The 17,300-nt window shown below is 42.2% G+C and overlaps 1 protein-coding gene across 1 annotated transcript in view; it reads left to right on the top strand.

The window, feature by feature from the left end:
- The window catches only part of LOC135473688 (uncharacterized), a 56,719-nt gene that overhangs the window by 14,845 nt on the left and 24,574 nt on the right, over positions 1 to 17,300 (top strand). Inside the window, exon 2 of the mRNA XM_064753554.1 lies at positions 15,861 to 16,719. Coding sequence (XP_064609624.1) covers positions 15,861 to 16,719 — 859 coding nt within the window. The remainder of the gene's footprint in view (positions 1 to 15,860; positions 16,720 to 17,300) is intronic.

Below are 17,300 nucleotides of genomic sequence, written 5' to 3'. Positions count from 1 at the left end.
GGGAAAGCATTTTTAAGCTGAACTTTAAATTCAATCTATTTATTTAATTTACACTTCTTACATCATTGACATGCTATTTAATAGCATGATAACTCTGCACATTCATGATATATGCCACTTTCTAGTCTTACATTAATGTAAGGAAAGTTAATGTGTGGACCATTTGCTCGGCTCTCAGGTGAAATCAGTCTGTATGGTATAATTGAGCATACAAACTAAATTATGGTAATAGCCGAGTACATCTCTTATAACCTATTTTTAAATATGCAAATTAAGCATCAGATTTGAATTTGAATTTCTAAAATGACTGCTGAACACATGTAAGTGTAATTTGGTGTAATTGTTTTGTGAACATGTATATATGCAAACTACCAGTGTTATAGTAATGCCTTGTGCCCGGTATATGTGGTGTACCAGTACTGAACATTGTAACCAATATGTCTGGGGGGAGGGGATGGGTTACCCCTGTACTTTACCTAACAGCATGGGGTAGGATTGTAATTTCTCACTACCTGATTTATGCATACAGTACTCTTCATTTTCCCTTGATATTAGCATCAGCTCTGCATGGAGAGGTAAATATGTAACATTACAAAATTGATATGCATGTTCATTGCATGTAAAATTATGAGCTTTGTACAGAGATGGGGTGGCTTTTGAATTGAAGTTATTTGACAGTATTTGGTATACATGTGAGATAATTTGTCTGTCAAAGGCTTTATACCTTACTACTGTGTAGAAGAATTGTCATATGGTTGTCACACTTTTGCAATTAATACCTGTGCCTGTCTTTTAATAAGGTTTATTTTTTCAATATCATTATGCTAGAGTTGTTAATGGATGTATTACACATTTATGCACATATATATGTGTGGCTATTGTATGTAAATCATGTCCGTTTAGCATGCGTGTACATATGTATACATGTTTAACATGCACAGTGTGTATACATGTATTATCATGTGAAGCCTGTAACTGACAGCGCCTAATAACATGGAGATTATGCGACTAGGTGCAGCGATATGGTTCAGTGTTAAGTGAACAGCAGTGTGCATGAAGCAGTATATGTCCTCTGTCTTTATCAGAATCTAGCATATATTTATATACTGGACGTCCAGAGATTTACGATAACTAATTAGCACCTGGCTATGTACAGGTATGTAGATTATTAAGAGCTCATGGAGATGTGTCAGACGGGCTAATGTTGTCAGCTAGATCTTATAAACTCAGTCCACAAGGAGGGTACTAGCATGTAGCTGGTTGCTCAGGATTTGGTGTCTCCTTGATAACGGTACACAGTTTAAAGAAACATATCTTTGCATCCTCCAGCTGTTTTGAAGCCTGTAGTGATATCATGAACAAATGGTAAGCATAGTAGTTTTTTGTATTTTGTCATTTCCTAATTTATTGATCCAGCACATATGTGAATTGTACATAACTTTCATTTGGCTTTTCTAATATTGATTCAGTTCACACATTTAAAAAAATTGGAAAACAAATGCTTGTATATGGATTGTTTTATAAATGTGTACATAAAGTATTTGGTCATAAATCCACTCAGATTAAAACATCATATAGCAAACAAGGTACAGAGCGCAGATATGGTTTGCATTACACACGCAAGCTGGCATAGTGCACAGTTATATGCTTTATTTCATAGACCATTATTCTCAGTCATGCCATATCGGAAACAACAGAGGTTTAATATAGAAAGGCTAAAGGCATCATTGGCTGTACAGGGGGTTTCCCCCTGTAGGTATACAAATACTCTGACTTCCTTGATCCCGGTTGGCAGCAGGGATCAACGGAGTCCAAAGCTTTTTGGCTACACAGACATTTCTAAGCTTCAGAAATTTACTCCATACGGAAGCGTAAACCTTATGGATACATGTACATTTGTTTTGGGAATTATTGATGATACATGTATTGCTATTGGTTAACAAGTTTTCTGCAGGTACAGTATGTTTGAAGTGTTTTTCAGAGGAGATATTTTTACCTCAATACTTACAGTGAATCAGCAAATTTTTTCCCTGGCATTTTTTTGACTTAGCACTACTGTAAGTTGGCTGGTCATTTTTTAAATTTCATTACCTTATGAATTGATGTCAGACAGTAGCTGAGTTTTATATGACACTCATCTCTATACACAGTAGTTCCAAGCTAACCCCACTTCAACAATGAATGACTGTGTAGAACATTATATAATGCTTCTCTGTGACTTACATCTGATGAACAGTTGTCAACTCATATTATTAACCACAAAGAAAGGGGCACGTGTCTGTGTGTCCCACTACAAGCCATGACCTTTCTGTGATACACTATGTCTATAGACAAAGGGTTTGAATACCTTCATGGTATAGCTCCTGATCCCTGTTAACTTCTTTGTCCTGGTGCAGAGGAGTTTTGCTCTTTTGAAAGCAAATTTTTCATGTAATTTTATCTCTGTGCTCATTCAACAAACCACCATTATAAAGTGGGAGTATGGTAAACATTTGCAGATTGCATACTGATGTAGAGAGGACTTCCTCAGGTCTGATGGTCAGTATATATGTACTGTAAATCTTCAACCTTTTGGACCTCTAAAGCTCTTTTTCCAGTGGAATTTATGCATATAATTACTATGAAAATTATACTAAAATGACCTGTTTGTGTCACTAAAGATACAAACCTCATAAAACTGTGCAGATTATTTCTCTACACCTCATAGTTCTCTGAGAATGTTTGACAATATCCTTGGCAGTAATGGTTGAAAGGGTTGAAGAGTTATGCACTACCTCATCTGTGAAATGTAAAAATGTGATAGGAATGGATCTCCCTATCTTGTGTTAGCATCATTTAAAAATATTTCAGCTAAAGTTTGGATGTTCAGAAGCACCTTAAATAAAGATTGATGAATATTGAAATTAAAGACTATGAGAACTACAGGCATTTTATATCTGGTGAAACATGGGATTTTTTTCTCAGTTCTGCTCATACATGTAGGTAATCTGAAAGAAAATAATAATACAATTTGGATGTGCATGTGGATATTGACATGTAGGGCGTGAATAGTGAGGTCACAGGTTCAAATCCAGCTATCACTGGTGATACTACAGTTTTAAGTCAGGGGGATTGTCAGGTATCTGGCAAAAGTGGGGTTGTTTACTCTGGGCTCTCCATTTTTCTACCCAGTCCACCCCAATAACCTGGGCCTCCGTCATATTTATGTAGCAATAAATAAACTTTGTTAGTTGTAGCAATACCTGCATGGATGTGGTGGAAGAGCCTGTTTTGTGATGGGGATCATAATGGTCCTTTAAAATTAAAACCTGAAATCTTCTCCATGGCCAACTTACACGTTCAGCCTCACTTCATGAGAACAATTGATCTTGTGAGGTTTTAAGGTTTCCGTGGAAGGCAGGATTATATTAAACTGGAAAAAAGTTCCACCACCAAAGTTATATTTGACAACGTGTTTATTTTCCTGGAAAACTGCAATCTTGGGGCAATTTGAGTGCATTTACCATATATGTTGTTGGTAAATCTGTTATATACATATATGCTCTCTAAAGTGACTTATACTCCAATAAGCTGGTGTATTTTGCCCTTCCTTAGGAAGGGGGTTTTCCCCTGTGTTTTTAGTGATCTGTTTGGGACTCCCTGGACTTGGATATAACAGTCATCAGACATGGTGTGAACAAAAACTCTCAACACAATGGCTGGCGGCACCCTGCCTGGCTGAGACTCTCCAGGGCTGACTCATTAGAGATGTAGGTCAGCCAAGCTAATATTCCAGGTCATATTATTGATTGTTGGATGGAGAATAAATGGGCAGATTCTTGTTACAAACGGCACTCCAAGTGTTACATTGATTCAGTTTTTGAATCCATCAATCTTTTATGAGCAAAACTTTATAGCAAAGAACATGAGTTTGTGCTACAGAGAATGTCTAAACACCCACTTCCTTATTTATTCTCTGAGTGGACTGATATTAATGGAAACAACAGGGTTGTATGTTTACCAGCGTCATTTGTATAAGGTTGAAGATAAGGACTGTATCCATAAATCTGTATTTATTACTGTGATCAGCTTCCGTTTTGTGCGGTCTCTTGCATATTTAATCTTAGCTTTATATATATATATATATATATATATATATATATATATATATCCTCTTCTATAGATACACATACAACCTGAACTCATGGATTAATTATTTACAGCCAAACATGACTCGACGTGTACTGCATGTACACCTGTGATTTCAACCCCTGCTCGGGGACCTCTGTTGCTTAGGGCAGTGTACTGACCCAGGAGTCTCTCACCAAAACGGTCGCTGTGAGTTCAAGTCCAGCTCATGCTGGCATCCTCTCCGGCTGTACATCGGAAGGTCTGGCAGCAACCTGCGGATGGTCGTGGGTTTTACGCTGGGCTCTGCCCGGTTACACCTGTGATTTCAATCTCTGCTCTACACACTGTGTGTACACCTGTGATTTTAACCCCTGCTCCACATGCTGTGTGTACACCTGTGATTTCAATCCCTGCTCTACACACGGCAAGCACACGTGTGATTTCATTCCCTGCTCTACACACCGCAAGGTCACCTGTGATTTCAATCCCTGCTCTACACATGGCAAGCAGACCTGTGATTTCAATCCCTGCTCTACACACAGCAAGCACACCTGTAATTTCAAATCCCTGCTCTACACACGGCAAGCAGACCTGTGATTTCAATCCCTGCTCTACACACAGCAAGCACACCTGTGATTTCAATCCATGCTCTACACACGGCAAGCACACCTGTGATTTCAATCCATGCTCTACACACGGCAAGCACACCTGTGATTTCAACCCCTGCCTTACATACTACATGTACACCTGTGATTTCAACCCCTGCTCTACACACTGCAAACACACCTGTGATTTCAACCCCTGCTGTACATACTACATGTACACCTGTGATTTCAACCCTTGCTCTAAACACTGCATGTACACCTGTGATTTCAACCCCTGCCTTACATACTACATGTACACCTGTGATTTCAACCCCTGCCTTACATACTACATGTAAGCTTGTGATTTCAACCCTTGCTCTACACACTGCAAACACACCTTTGATTTCAATCCCTGCTCTACACATGGCAAGCAGACCTGTGATTTCAATCCCTGCTCTACACACTGCAAACACACCTGTGATTTCAACCCCTGCCTTACATACTACATGTACACCTGTGATTTCAACCCTTGCTCTAAACACTGCATGTACACCTGTGATTTCAACCCCTGCCTTACATACTACATGTACACATGTGATTTCAACCCCTGCTCTACACACTGCAAACACACCTGTGATTTCAACCCCTGCCTTACATACTACATGTACACCTGTGATTTCAACCCTTGCTCTAAACACTGCATGTACACCTGTGATTTCAACCCCTGCCTTACATACTACATGTACACATGTGATTTCAACCCCTGCTCTACACACTGCAAACACACCTGTGATTTCAATCCCTGCTCTACACACTGCAAACACACCTGTGATTTCAACCCCTGCCTTACATACTACATGTACACCTGTGATTTCAACCCTTGCTCTAAACACTGCATGTACACCTGTGATTTCAACCCCTGCCTTACATACTACATGTACACATGTGATTTCAACCCCTGCTCTACACACTGCAAACACACCTGTGATTTCAACCCCTGCCTTACATACTACATGTACACCTGTGATTTCAACCCTTGCTCTAAACACTGCATGTACACCTGTGATTTCAACCCCTGCCTTACATACTACATGTACACATGTGATTTCAACCCCTGCTCTACACACTGCAAACACACCTGTGATTTCAACCCCTGCCTTACATACTACATGTACACCTGTGATTTCAACCCCTGCTCTACACACTGCAAACACACCTGTGATTTCAACCCCTGCCTTACATACTACATGTACACCTGTGATTTCAACCCTTGCTCTAAACACTGCATGTACACCTGTGATTTCAACCCCTGCTCCACATACTGTGTGTACACCTGTGATTTTAACACCAGCTGCATACATTAACATGTGGTGGGAGATGTTATTAACTTTTCTAAGTGTATGATAATTAATGTACAGGTATTTAAATCTGAATCAAGAAGCAATGAAGGTTCTCTGTTCACAGCTTAGTTTAGCAGCTTTAAGCTTATTATTTGTTCTTGCTCCAAAGGTGATATTTTCATTAAGAAATGACCTGCAAAGTTCTGAGGTAGAATCTTTGGGGCTTAGTTTTAGAGATACACCTGGCAGAAACAGTTAATAGCTAAGGTGCCAGGATGTCGAGAGGGGATTATAAATGACTAGGTGGCACAGTTCTGAGCCCGACATCTGCACCGCTATAGCACCAAAAGACTGGGTGGCACAGTGCTGAGCCCGACATCTGCACCGCTACAGCACCAAAAGACTAGGTGGCACAGTTCTGAGCCCGACATCTGCACCGCTATAGCACCAAAAGACTGGGTGGCACAGTGCTGAGCCCGACATCTGCACTGCTATAGCACCAAAAGACTGAGTAGCACAGTTCTGAGCCCGACATCTGCACCGCTATAGCACCAAAAGACTGGGTGGCACAGTTCTGAGCCCGACATCTGCACCGCTACAGCACCAAAAGACTAGGTGGCACAGTTCTGAGACCGACATCTGCACCGCTATAGCACCAAAAGACTGGGTGGCACAGTTCTGAGCCCGACATCTGCACCGCTATAGCACCAAAAGACTAGGTGGCACAGTTCTGAGCCCGACATCTGCACCGCTATAGCACCAAAAGACTGGGTGGCACAGTTCTGAGCCCGACATCTGCACCGCTACAGCACCAAAAGACTGGGTGGCACAGTTCTGAGCCCGACATCTGCACCGCTACAGCACCAAAAGACTGGGTGGCACAGTGCTGAGCCCGACATCTGCACCGCTACAGCACCAAAAGACTGGGTGGCACAGTTCTGAGCCCGACATCTGCACTGCTATAGCACCAAAAGACTTAATTTTGATGGAATCTCTATGTAGCTCCAATAACAGGGAATGCGATGTTAGACAAATGGTTGGGTGCAGTTTTAAGAAGTACTGTATGTATTGAGCTCAGGTTTTGCATTCTTGTAGAGCACAATAACACGAGGGGAATGTTCTGTCGTTTGCTGTGTGCATAATATAAATACTGCAAATGACAAAATTCATGACTTAGTGTATTGTGTATTAGAATCAGTGTTAATCAAAATGTTAGGGGTGGTTTCTGGAAAAGTTCTGCATGTATTGACCTGAAGTTTTAAGTGCATAATGACCCTAGGATTATATTCCATCTGTGTGCACATAATTCCTGTAAATTTCCAAATTCATGACTTCAGTATTATATGTATTGAGCTGAAATTTTGCATTCATTTGTCCCCCACAGGTGAGCTCTCTGGTACCCTTGTTACTTTGTTACCAGATCTAAGTTTTTGCTTGTTTCTCAGTGGTTGCCTAAAATCTTTATTTTTCTCATTAACCAGAATAAAACCTCTCCCTACTATCTTGTCCTAATTATTATGGTACACTGAGTTACACCCCACACAGAAGTTTTTATTAAGGACGGCCCAGGATATTGGTTTTTAGGGAGAGGTGTAATACAGGCCTGCTGCACACTCAGGTTATACAAAACATACTGCAACCCACCAGTTCCCAGTATGTTCCCAGCTTTGAGGATTATACAACACTGTGGCTCAGTCAGGAAGAGTTACATGTGTAAATATTGTTACATGGACTCCAGTGTGTGGGTGCGTAGGCAAACTTCTTTATAGCGTCACCTTGTTTTGTGGGTGCGTAGGCAATCTTCTTTATAGCATACCTTGCTAGAGCAGGCTAATTTTCTGTAGTAAATTCTTAATTCTTGATTTTGATACCCCTGAGGTCATGTAAAATGTCATTTCTACTGCTACATGAACTGTGTCCTCTGTAGAGGTCCATCTCGTCACTCTGATCAGCTCTGTTTGTGTAATTCTTACCTCTGATTAGTCCAGAACTTCTGATTTTATTAGTAGTGAGAATTTGGCTCATGATTTGCATTTTACATCCAGGTAAATTGTTTGTGCATTTAATTGTGCAGTTTCTGTGCAGTTAGCATTTATACTGCGAGTATGTAGCTGTAGTGATACTCTGTTTGTACGTGCACCGTCAGGCTCCAGGCCGGAGACAAGGTGAACTGAAATGAATGTGCACATGTTCTCAGTTTGGAACATTAGTCACCACAATTTTCATGGATTAATTGGTATTTTAATGTCTTATTTAGGAGACTTCACTTGATATGACCTGATTTATGTGTGGAGGAAACTGCAGAATTTTGAAGTGCAGACTGAAGAGTGCTAGCCTCTCATGTTTGTAGATCTGAGAGTGGACAGGTGTATGACAAAAGCTTGTTGTGAGCTGATGTTGATGTACATACAGTGTTGTAATAATGTGTGACGGCTGGTGGGGGCAGAGGTTTCTTTCATGATCTGTACATTCCAAACATCAGCATGCACACAATCCTTGTTCTTATGCTCATTATATATTCACCAGTATACACTGTGTGTATTCTTGAATGCCATCTTCATTATGCTTGCTCTGGCCTGACAGTAAAATACCTGGTCTGCAGGTACAGGTTCTAATGAGACTTGATTAGCTGGACTCACCTGTGATCAATAAAGTAATCAATAGTAGCCTTTAGGGTGATGAAGTTAAGGGGGACAAATGGTTTTGTGGCTTGACATTCTTACATTGGCAGTATCTTCAAGGAACTTTGCTGTAAAACTGGCTTACAATTTTGTACGAAGTTCAGAAGTTTAAAATTGTGAATGAGTTAGTTCATTCAAATTTGATGTCTTACAAGGACTAAGTTGCAACAGCGTCACCTTGTTTTGTCTATGTTTATACAAGTACGTGACTACTAGGGCTGTCTAGTCGGGAAAGTATTGCATCAGTATCGATGATCATTCATGTTCCCATACAAATTCGGCTATGGTACACATGCTACCCTAACAGTGCATATGCAGTGCAATGGTACAGACTCAGAAAAATAAAACATTCCGTTCTGTAGTATTCATCACTCGATCGTCATATGTTCACAAAATTTAATGGTTTTGTCATGTTTGTATAAAACTTGTACATGAAAACATTGGGCTTGCTGTGGAGTATGCCCTACAGTGTCAGAGATGATGGTTAGGGTATAGATTATACCTACATGTACACAAGCCTGGATACTCTTGTTTTCTGCTCTGCTTAATCAGACCATGTAGCGAGCATTTCTGCTTGACTACAGTGGTACAGTGTAATAACCGGGAGGCAAATAAGTGATCAGTATGACTGGAATACTATCTGATAATTCTAGTGATCATATGCGGCTGGAGAGAAGAGATCAGGGTGGATTCCAGGTCTGATCCATCAGTGCACTGTTAATCAGGTAGACAATTATATACACATACCGTAAATACCGCGAGCAAATCCGCTCAGAAAATTACACCTCACTGGTATGTATTAATTGTTTTTAAGACATGTTTGCATATATCTCATGTTTGCAGCTTCTGATCATAAAGGCTTTGATATTGATATTAAACCAGAGTGGTCATGTTTTTTGACTCCGGTATTTTGTTGTAGGATGGAAAAGGAAGAGTTTGCAGTAACTTTGATACATATGTACTTAGGAGAATAAGGTGCATGCTTGACATGGTTTATTATTTTACACTTGCATGGGTTATGTCTTTTAGTAGACATTTAGTAGACTAGACTAAGATAATAACTCCACCTGACGAGTTGACGTGTTTGAAAAATCTTAGTAAATCATAAATCAGCCTTGTGACCTCATTTCCGCAAAACAAGAACAAGAATATCTCTGCGACATGGGAGGTGTAACTGAGGTGTAACTGAGGTATAACTGAGGTATAACTGATAACAACTGAGGTATTAACAATTAGCCGGTGTTCTGCTGATGTACATTTATCTATATGTCACCACTTAAAACCCAGCCAGATGCTTGGTTGGGAAGCAGTAAGAACTTCGAGAGTAGGGCCTTTTAAAAGTATATTCTTAATGATCACCGTATGCCCACCCGTAAATGTGATTAGGAGAGATTGTGCCAAATAATGAGCTAATCTGTTTTCCCTGCTTCATTGCATGGCAGTAGAACCTGGTAAGACAGCTTAGTCTGTCAGTTATTATGCAGACTCTCGTAGGTGATTTCAGTAGCAAACTGGAAGTAGGCCTACATGGAGAGACAGAGGGGGTGGGGATAGATTTGACATGGACACACGGCCACATATTGTGTGTGAACATTAACCTGAAGCGCTGTAGTAGTAGCCTAATGCTTATATAGTGCTGAGCAGTAGTAAGTGTTTCAGGTACCTACCAACAGTCCCCCACCCTCACCCACCACCCTCAGCCCTGTATCTATCAGATACCTTCCAATATTTTCCTCTCACCCCACTCACCACTCCCAGCCCTGTATCCATCAGATACCTTCCAACATCCACCCCAGCCCTGTATCAGTCAGGTACCTACCAACATTCCTCCCCCAGCCCTGTATCAGTCAGGTACCTACCAACATTCCTCCCCCAGCCCTGTATCCATCAGATACCTACCAACATTCCTCCCCCAGCCCTGTATCCATCAGGTACCTACCAACATTCCTCCCCCCAGCCCTGTATCCATCATATACCTACCAACATTCCTACCCCAGCCCTGTATCAGTCAGGTACCTACCAACATTCCTCCCCCAGCCCTGTATCCATCAGATACCTACCAACATTCCTCCCCCAGCCCTGTATCCATCAGATACCTACCAACATTCCTCCCCCAGCCCTGTAGCCATCAGATACCTACCAAAATTCCTCCCCCAGCCCTGTAGCCATCAGATACCTACCAACATTCCTCCCCCAGCCCTGTATCAGTCAGGTACCTACCAACATTCCTCCCCCAGCCCTATATCCATCATGTACCTACCAACATTCCTCCCCCAGCCCTATATCCATCATGTACTTACCAACATTCCTCCCCCAGCCCTGTATCCATCAGGTACCTACCAACATTCCTCCCCCAGCCCTATATCCATCAGGTACCTACCAACATTCCTCCCCCAGCCCTGTATCCATCATATACCTACCAACATTCCTCCCCAGCCCTTTATCAGTCAGGTACCTACCAACATTCCTCCCCCAGCCCTATATCCATCAGATACCTACCAACATTCCTCCCCCAGCCCTGTATCCATCATATACCTACCAACATTCCTCCCCCAGCCGTGTATCCATCAGATACCTACCAACATTCCTCCTCCAGCCGTGTATCCATCATGTACCTACCAACATTCCTCCCCCAGCCCTATATCCATCAGATACCTACCAACATTCCTCCCCCAGCCCTGTATCAGTCAGATACCTACCAACATTCCTCCCCCAGCCCTGTATCCATCATATACCTACCAACATTCCTCCCCCAGCCCTGTATCCATCATATACCTACCAACATTCCTCCCCGGCCCTTTATCAGTCAGGTACCTACCAACATTCCTCCCCCAGCCCTGTATCCATCAGATACCTACCAACATTCCTCCCCCAGCCCTGTATCCATCAGATACCTACCAACATTCCTCCCCCAGCCCTGTATCCATCAGATACCTACCAACATTCCTCCCCCAGCCCTGTATCCATCATATACCTACCAACATTCCTCCCCCAGCCCTATATCCATCAAGTACCTACCAACATTCCTCCCCCAGCCCTATATCCATCAGATACCTACCAACATTCCTCCCCCAGCCCTATATCCATCAGATACCTACCAACATTCCTCCCCCAGCCCTGTATCCATCAGGTACCTACCAACATTCCTCCCCCAGCCCTATATCCATCATGTGCCTACCAACATTCCTCCCCCAGCCCTGTAGCCATCATGTACCTACCAACATTCCTCCCCCAGCCCTTTATCAGTCAGATACCTACCAACATTCCTCCCCCAGCCCTGTATCCATCAGATACCTACCAACATTCCTCCCCCAGCCCTGTATCCATCAGATACCTACCAACATTCCTTCCCCAGTCCTGTATCCATCAGATACCTACCAACATTCCTTCCCCAGTCCTGTATCCATCAGATACCTACCAACATTCCTCCCCCAGTCCTGTATCCATCAGGTACCTACCAACATTCCTCCCCCAGCCCTATATCCATCAAGTACCTACCAACATTCCTCCCCCAGTCCTGTATCCATCAGATACCTACCAACATTCCTCCCCAGCCGTGTATCCATCATGTACCTACCAACATTCCTCCCCCAGCCCTGTACCCATCAGTTACCTACCAACATTCCTCCCCCAGCCGTGTATCCATCAGATACCTACCAACATTCCTCCCCCAGCCCTGTATCCATCAGATACCTACCAACATTCCTCCCCCAGCCCTGTATCCATCAGATACCTACCAACATTCCTCCCCAGCCCTATATCCATCAAGTACCTACCAACATTCCTCCCCAGCCCTGTATCCTTCAGATACCTACCAACATTCCTCCCCCAGCCCTGTATCCATCATGTACTTACCAACATTCCTCCCCCAGCCCTGTATCCATCATGTACTTACCAACATTCCTCCCCCAGCCCTGTATCAGTCAGGTACCTACCAACATTCCTCCCCCAGCCCTGTATTCATCAGATACCTACCAACATTCCTCCCCAGCTCTGTAGCCATCAGATACCTACCAACATTCCTCCCCCAGCCCTGTAGCCATCAGATACCTACCAACATTCCTCCCCCAGCCCTGTATCCATCATATACCTACCAACATTCCTCCCCCAGCCCTGTATCCATCATATACCTACCAACATTCCTCCCCCAGCCCTTTATCCATCAAGTACCTACCAACATTCCTCCCCCAGCCCTGTATCCATCAGATACCTACCAACATTCCTCCCCCAGCCCTATATCCATCATGTACCTACCAACATTCCTCCCCCAGCCCTGTAGCCATCATATACCTACCAACATTCCTCCCCCGGCCCTGTAGCCATCACCCAGCTTTCCATCATTAAACGTAATTGTCTGGCAAAGGACATATGGAAATGTAGGTCCTTTTGTTGTTGGTTGAGGGAGAGAGAAATCAATAAGTATGACTGGTGATTCATAACTTAAACGGCTGCTCAGTAGGTTTGAAATTTAGAGTTGTCTCCCTTGATCTCCATTAACATTATAGTGTGGGTTATACATACAATAACATGTACATAGAAATATTCTCATGTTAAGGATCTAAGAATACAACATAGGCATTTATAAAATGTACTTAAAGTTAGAATCTCTAATATCTGGGCATAAATTTGTAGATTTAGGTATTAAGTATTTAGCAAGCTCATGGGAACATTTTTAACTGTAAATTTATTAAAAGATAATTTAGTGTGTTTTCAGTGTACTGCCTGTATTAAAGAAGAACCACTGTACATGCACATTGTAGCTGTTTTGGTCTGACAGCTCATTTGGTAGAGTGGTGAATCGGCTGTACATGTACATTGTAGCTGTTTTGGTCTGACAGCTCATTTGGTAGAGTGGTGAATCTGCTGTACATGTACATTGTAGCTGTTTTGGTCTGACAGCTCATTTGGTAGAGTGGTGAATCTGCTGTACATGTACATTGTAGCTGTTTTGGTCTGACAGCTCATTTGGTAGAGTGGTGAATCTGCTGTACATGTACATTGTAGCTGTTTTGGTCTGACAGCTCATTTGGTAGAGTGGTGAATCTGCTGTACATGTACATTGTAGCTGTTTTGGTCTGACAGCTCATTTGGTAGAGTGGTGAATCTGCTGTACATGTACATTGTAGCTGTTTTGGTCTGACAGCTCATTTGGTAGAGTGGTGAATCTGCTGTACATGTACATTGTAGCTGTTTTGGTCTGACAGCTCATTTGGTAGAGTGGTGAATCTGCTGTACATGTACATTGTAGCTGTTTTGGTCTGACAGCTCATTTGGTAGAGTGGTGAATCTACTGTACATGTACATTGTAGCTGTTTTGGTCTGACAGCTCATTTGGTAGAGTGGTGAATCTACTGTACATGTACATTGTAGCTGTTTTGGTCTGACAGCTCATTTGGTAGAGTGGTGAATCTACTGTACATGTACATTGTAGCTGTTTTGGTCTGACAGCTCATTTGGTAGAGTGGTGAATCTACTGTACATGTACATTGTAGCTGTTTTGGTCTGACAGCTCATTTGGTAGTGTGGTGAATCTACTGTACATGTACATTGTAGCTGTTTTGGTCTGACAGCTCATTTGGTAGAGTGGTGAATCTACTGTACATGTACATTGTGAATCTACTGTACATGTACATTGTAGCTGTTTTGGTCTGACAGCTCATTTGGTAGAGTGGTGAATCTACTGTACATGTACATTGTAGCTGTTTTGGTCTGACAGCTCATTTGGTAGAGTGGTGAATCTACTGTACATGTACATTGTAGCTGTTTTGGTCTGACAGCTCATTTGGTAGAGTGGTGAATCTACTGTACATGTACATTGTAGCTGTTTTGGTCTGACAGCTCATTTGGTAGAGTGGTGAATCTACTGTACATGTACATTGTAGCTGTTTTGGTCTGACAGCTCATTTGGTAGAGTGGTGAATCTACTGTACATGTACATTGTAGCTGTTTTGGTCTGACAGCTCATTTGGTAGAGTGGTGAATCTACTGTACATGTACATTGTAGCTGTTTTGGTCTGACAGCTCATTTGGTAGAGTGGTGAATCTGCTGTACATGTACATTGTAGCTGTTTTGGTCTGACAGCTCATTTGGTAGAGTGGTGAATCTGCTGTACATGTACATTGTAGCTGTTTTGGTCTGACAGCTCATTTGGTAGAGTGGTGAATCTACTGTACATGTACATTGTAGCTGTTTTGGTCTGACAGCTCATTTGGTAGAGTGGTGAATCTACTGTACATGTACATTGTAGCTGTTTTGGCCTGACAGCTCATTTGGTAGAGTGGTGAATCTACTGTACATGTACATTGTAGCTGTTTTGGTCTGACAGCTCATTTGGTAGAGTGGTGAATCTACTGTACATGTACATTGTAGCTGTTTTGGTCTGACTGCTCATTTGGTAGAGTGGTGAATCTACTGTACATGTACATTGTAGCTGTTTTGGTCTGACAGCTCATTTGGTAGAGTGGTGAATCTACTGTACATGTACATTGTAGCTGTTTTGGTCTGACAGCTCATTTGGTAGAGTGGTGAATCTACTGTACATGTACATTGTAGCTGTTTTGGTCTGACAGCTCATTTGGTAGAGTGGTGAATCTACTGTACATGTACATTGTAGCTGTTTTGGTCTGACTGCTCATTTGGTAGAGTGGTGAATCTACTGTACATGTACATTGTAGCTGTTTTGGTCTGACAGCTCATTTGGTAGAGTGGTGAATCTACTGTACATGTACATTGTAGCTGTTTTGGTCTGACAGCTCATTTGGTAGAGTGGTGAATCTACTGTACATGTACATTGTAGCTGTTTTGGTCTGACAGCTCATTTGGTAGAGTGGTGAATCTGCTGTACATGTACATTGTAGCTGTTTTGGTCTGACAGCTCATTTGGTAGAGTGGTGAATCTACACACTTCATATGAAGCTGTAAAGATTAGTTTTGTAGCTTTTTGAGTTATGTCGGTTTGAGAACTCATAACTATTTGACAAACCAAGTATGATCATATTTTTACTTACGTATGAGAATCATACTATACTAATTATACTACCAGAAGCATGGATATGAAGACGTACTTTATTTTGTGCTACTGTTAATTGTGATATATTTTGGGGAGCTGATCTATTCTGTAACTGTGCCTGTTTGTTGTCTGCAGGATGATGCTATCTACAGCTTTGAAGTCAGGAAATCTAGTGATGACATTACGGAGAAGACGGAAACGACAAGCCCCGCCCCCTCCACCACCTGTCAGGCAGTCATCATTCCAGGACCAGGAGTCACAGGTGTGTGTGAATAGGTCACAAAGTAATCCGCTTACAGACTTCACGAATCTCCAGGATCAAAATGACTCTACAGATTCGCCGCAAAACAGTTTCAGCTACGTACAAAGTGAACATGGCTACCCCAAATCTCCTTACAGACAGCATAGTCTGGACCATCACATGATGGCCTCCAGAGAGACTTACTCACAAAACTACCAGAATATGTGCTCTATGAATGTACAGAATAGCTCCAGTCCATACAGCTCTCCTGCCACTCATCGCACAAACTCTGACTACCAGTCCGTCCTGACCAATCACGAGAGGCAGAGTCCACATATGACGAACAGTCCTGAACAAAACCTCTGCAAGGGTGATCTTCCATTAACTAAACCCAGACCGCACAGGCGGCCATCAGATCCTGACCAGATGGACAGAACTGTATTACCCATGTCGAACTGCTCACCCCGATCGCCTGAATACACCAGTGACTACAATGATTATGCAAATGTCTCTAATGGCTACCATAGTGCTAGTGAATTGACATACAGCAGAAATTCATACAATGACATGCCAAAGTTTGTGAAGAAGAAGCCATTGGCGTTGCGTATTAATACTCAGATTGGGGAGGATGTTTTGAACCGGTCTGTCAACGATGGGTATTACCGTACTGAGGGGACAGGAAGTGGCTGTAACACGCCCACAGAGTTCAGCACATTGAGGGGGCTGGTGTCCTCGCCAACATTCGTGGGAAAGGTAAGCCACTGCAATACTTTACTTGTAGTCAACGATACTAAAAATGATCTATGATAGCAAAACTAGACAACTGAATGTCCAAAAATGATTCTATTCTTCCATGCCACACTGGTCATAAATGATAGACACTGATGTCACATGGCTGTCAGGGACATAGTAGTCTCCTGAGCACTGATTGGTTACACTTTGCCAGGGCTAATGATTTACAGTTGTGTTTTACATTTGGTTGGCTAAGTTTTGTCCATGGGTGACTATGATTGTGGAACGGTGAAGTACTCGCATCTTTACAGACTTCACAGAGGATGTTACAAAGGAGAGTACATGTAATCTGTAGCCTGTGGCATGTCAGACGTTGTATCTAACCAGTCGACAATGTCTGACTCTAAGTACACATGTTCATTAACCCATGAGATTGTTCCATGGAAGGGAACTGTAATTAACAAGGTCAGTATGAAACATTGGATATTGTTACATGACATATAAAACTTGATTAATTGATTACGGAAGTCAGGGGTCTGTTTAGAGAAAATGTTCACAATCAGAAATAAATTTTTGTGGATAAATTACAAAGCCTATTTTCA

This window comes from Liolophura sinensis, chromosome 8 (assembly GCF_032854445.1).
Source record: "Liolophura sinensis isolate JHLJ2023 chromosome 8, CUHK_Ljap_v2, whole genome shotgun sequence".
Lineage (NCBI taxonomy): Eukaryota > Metazoa > Mollusca > Polyplacophora > Chitonida > Chitonidae > Liolophura > Liolophura sinensis.
This window is presented reverse-complemented; position numbering and strand designations above follow the sequence as displayed.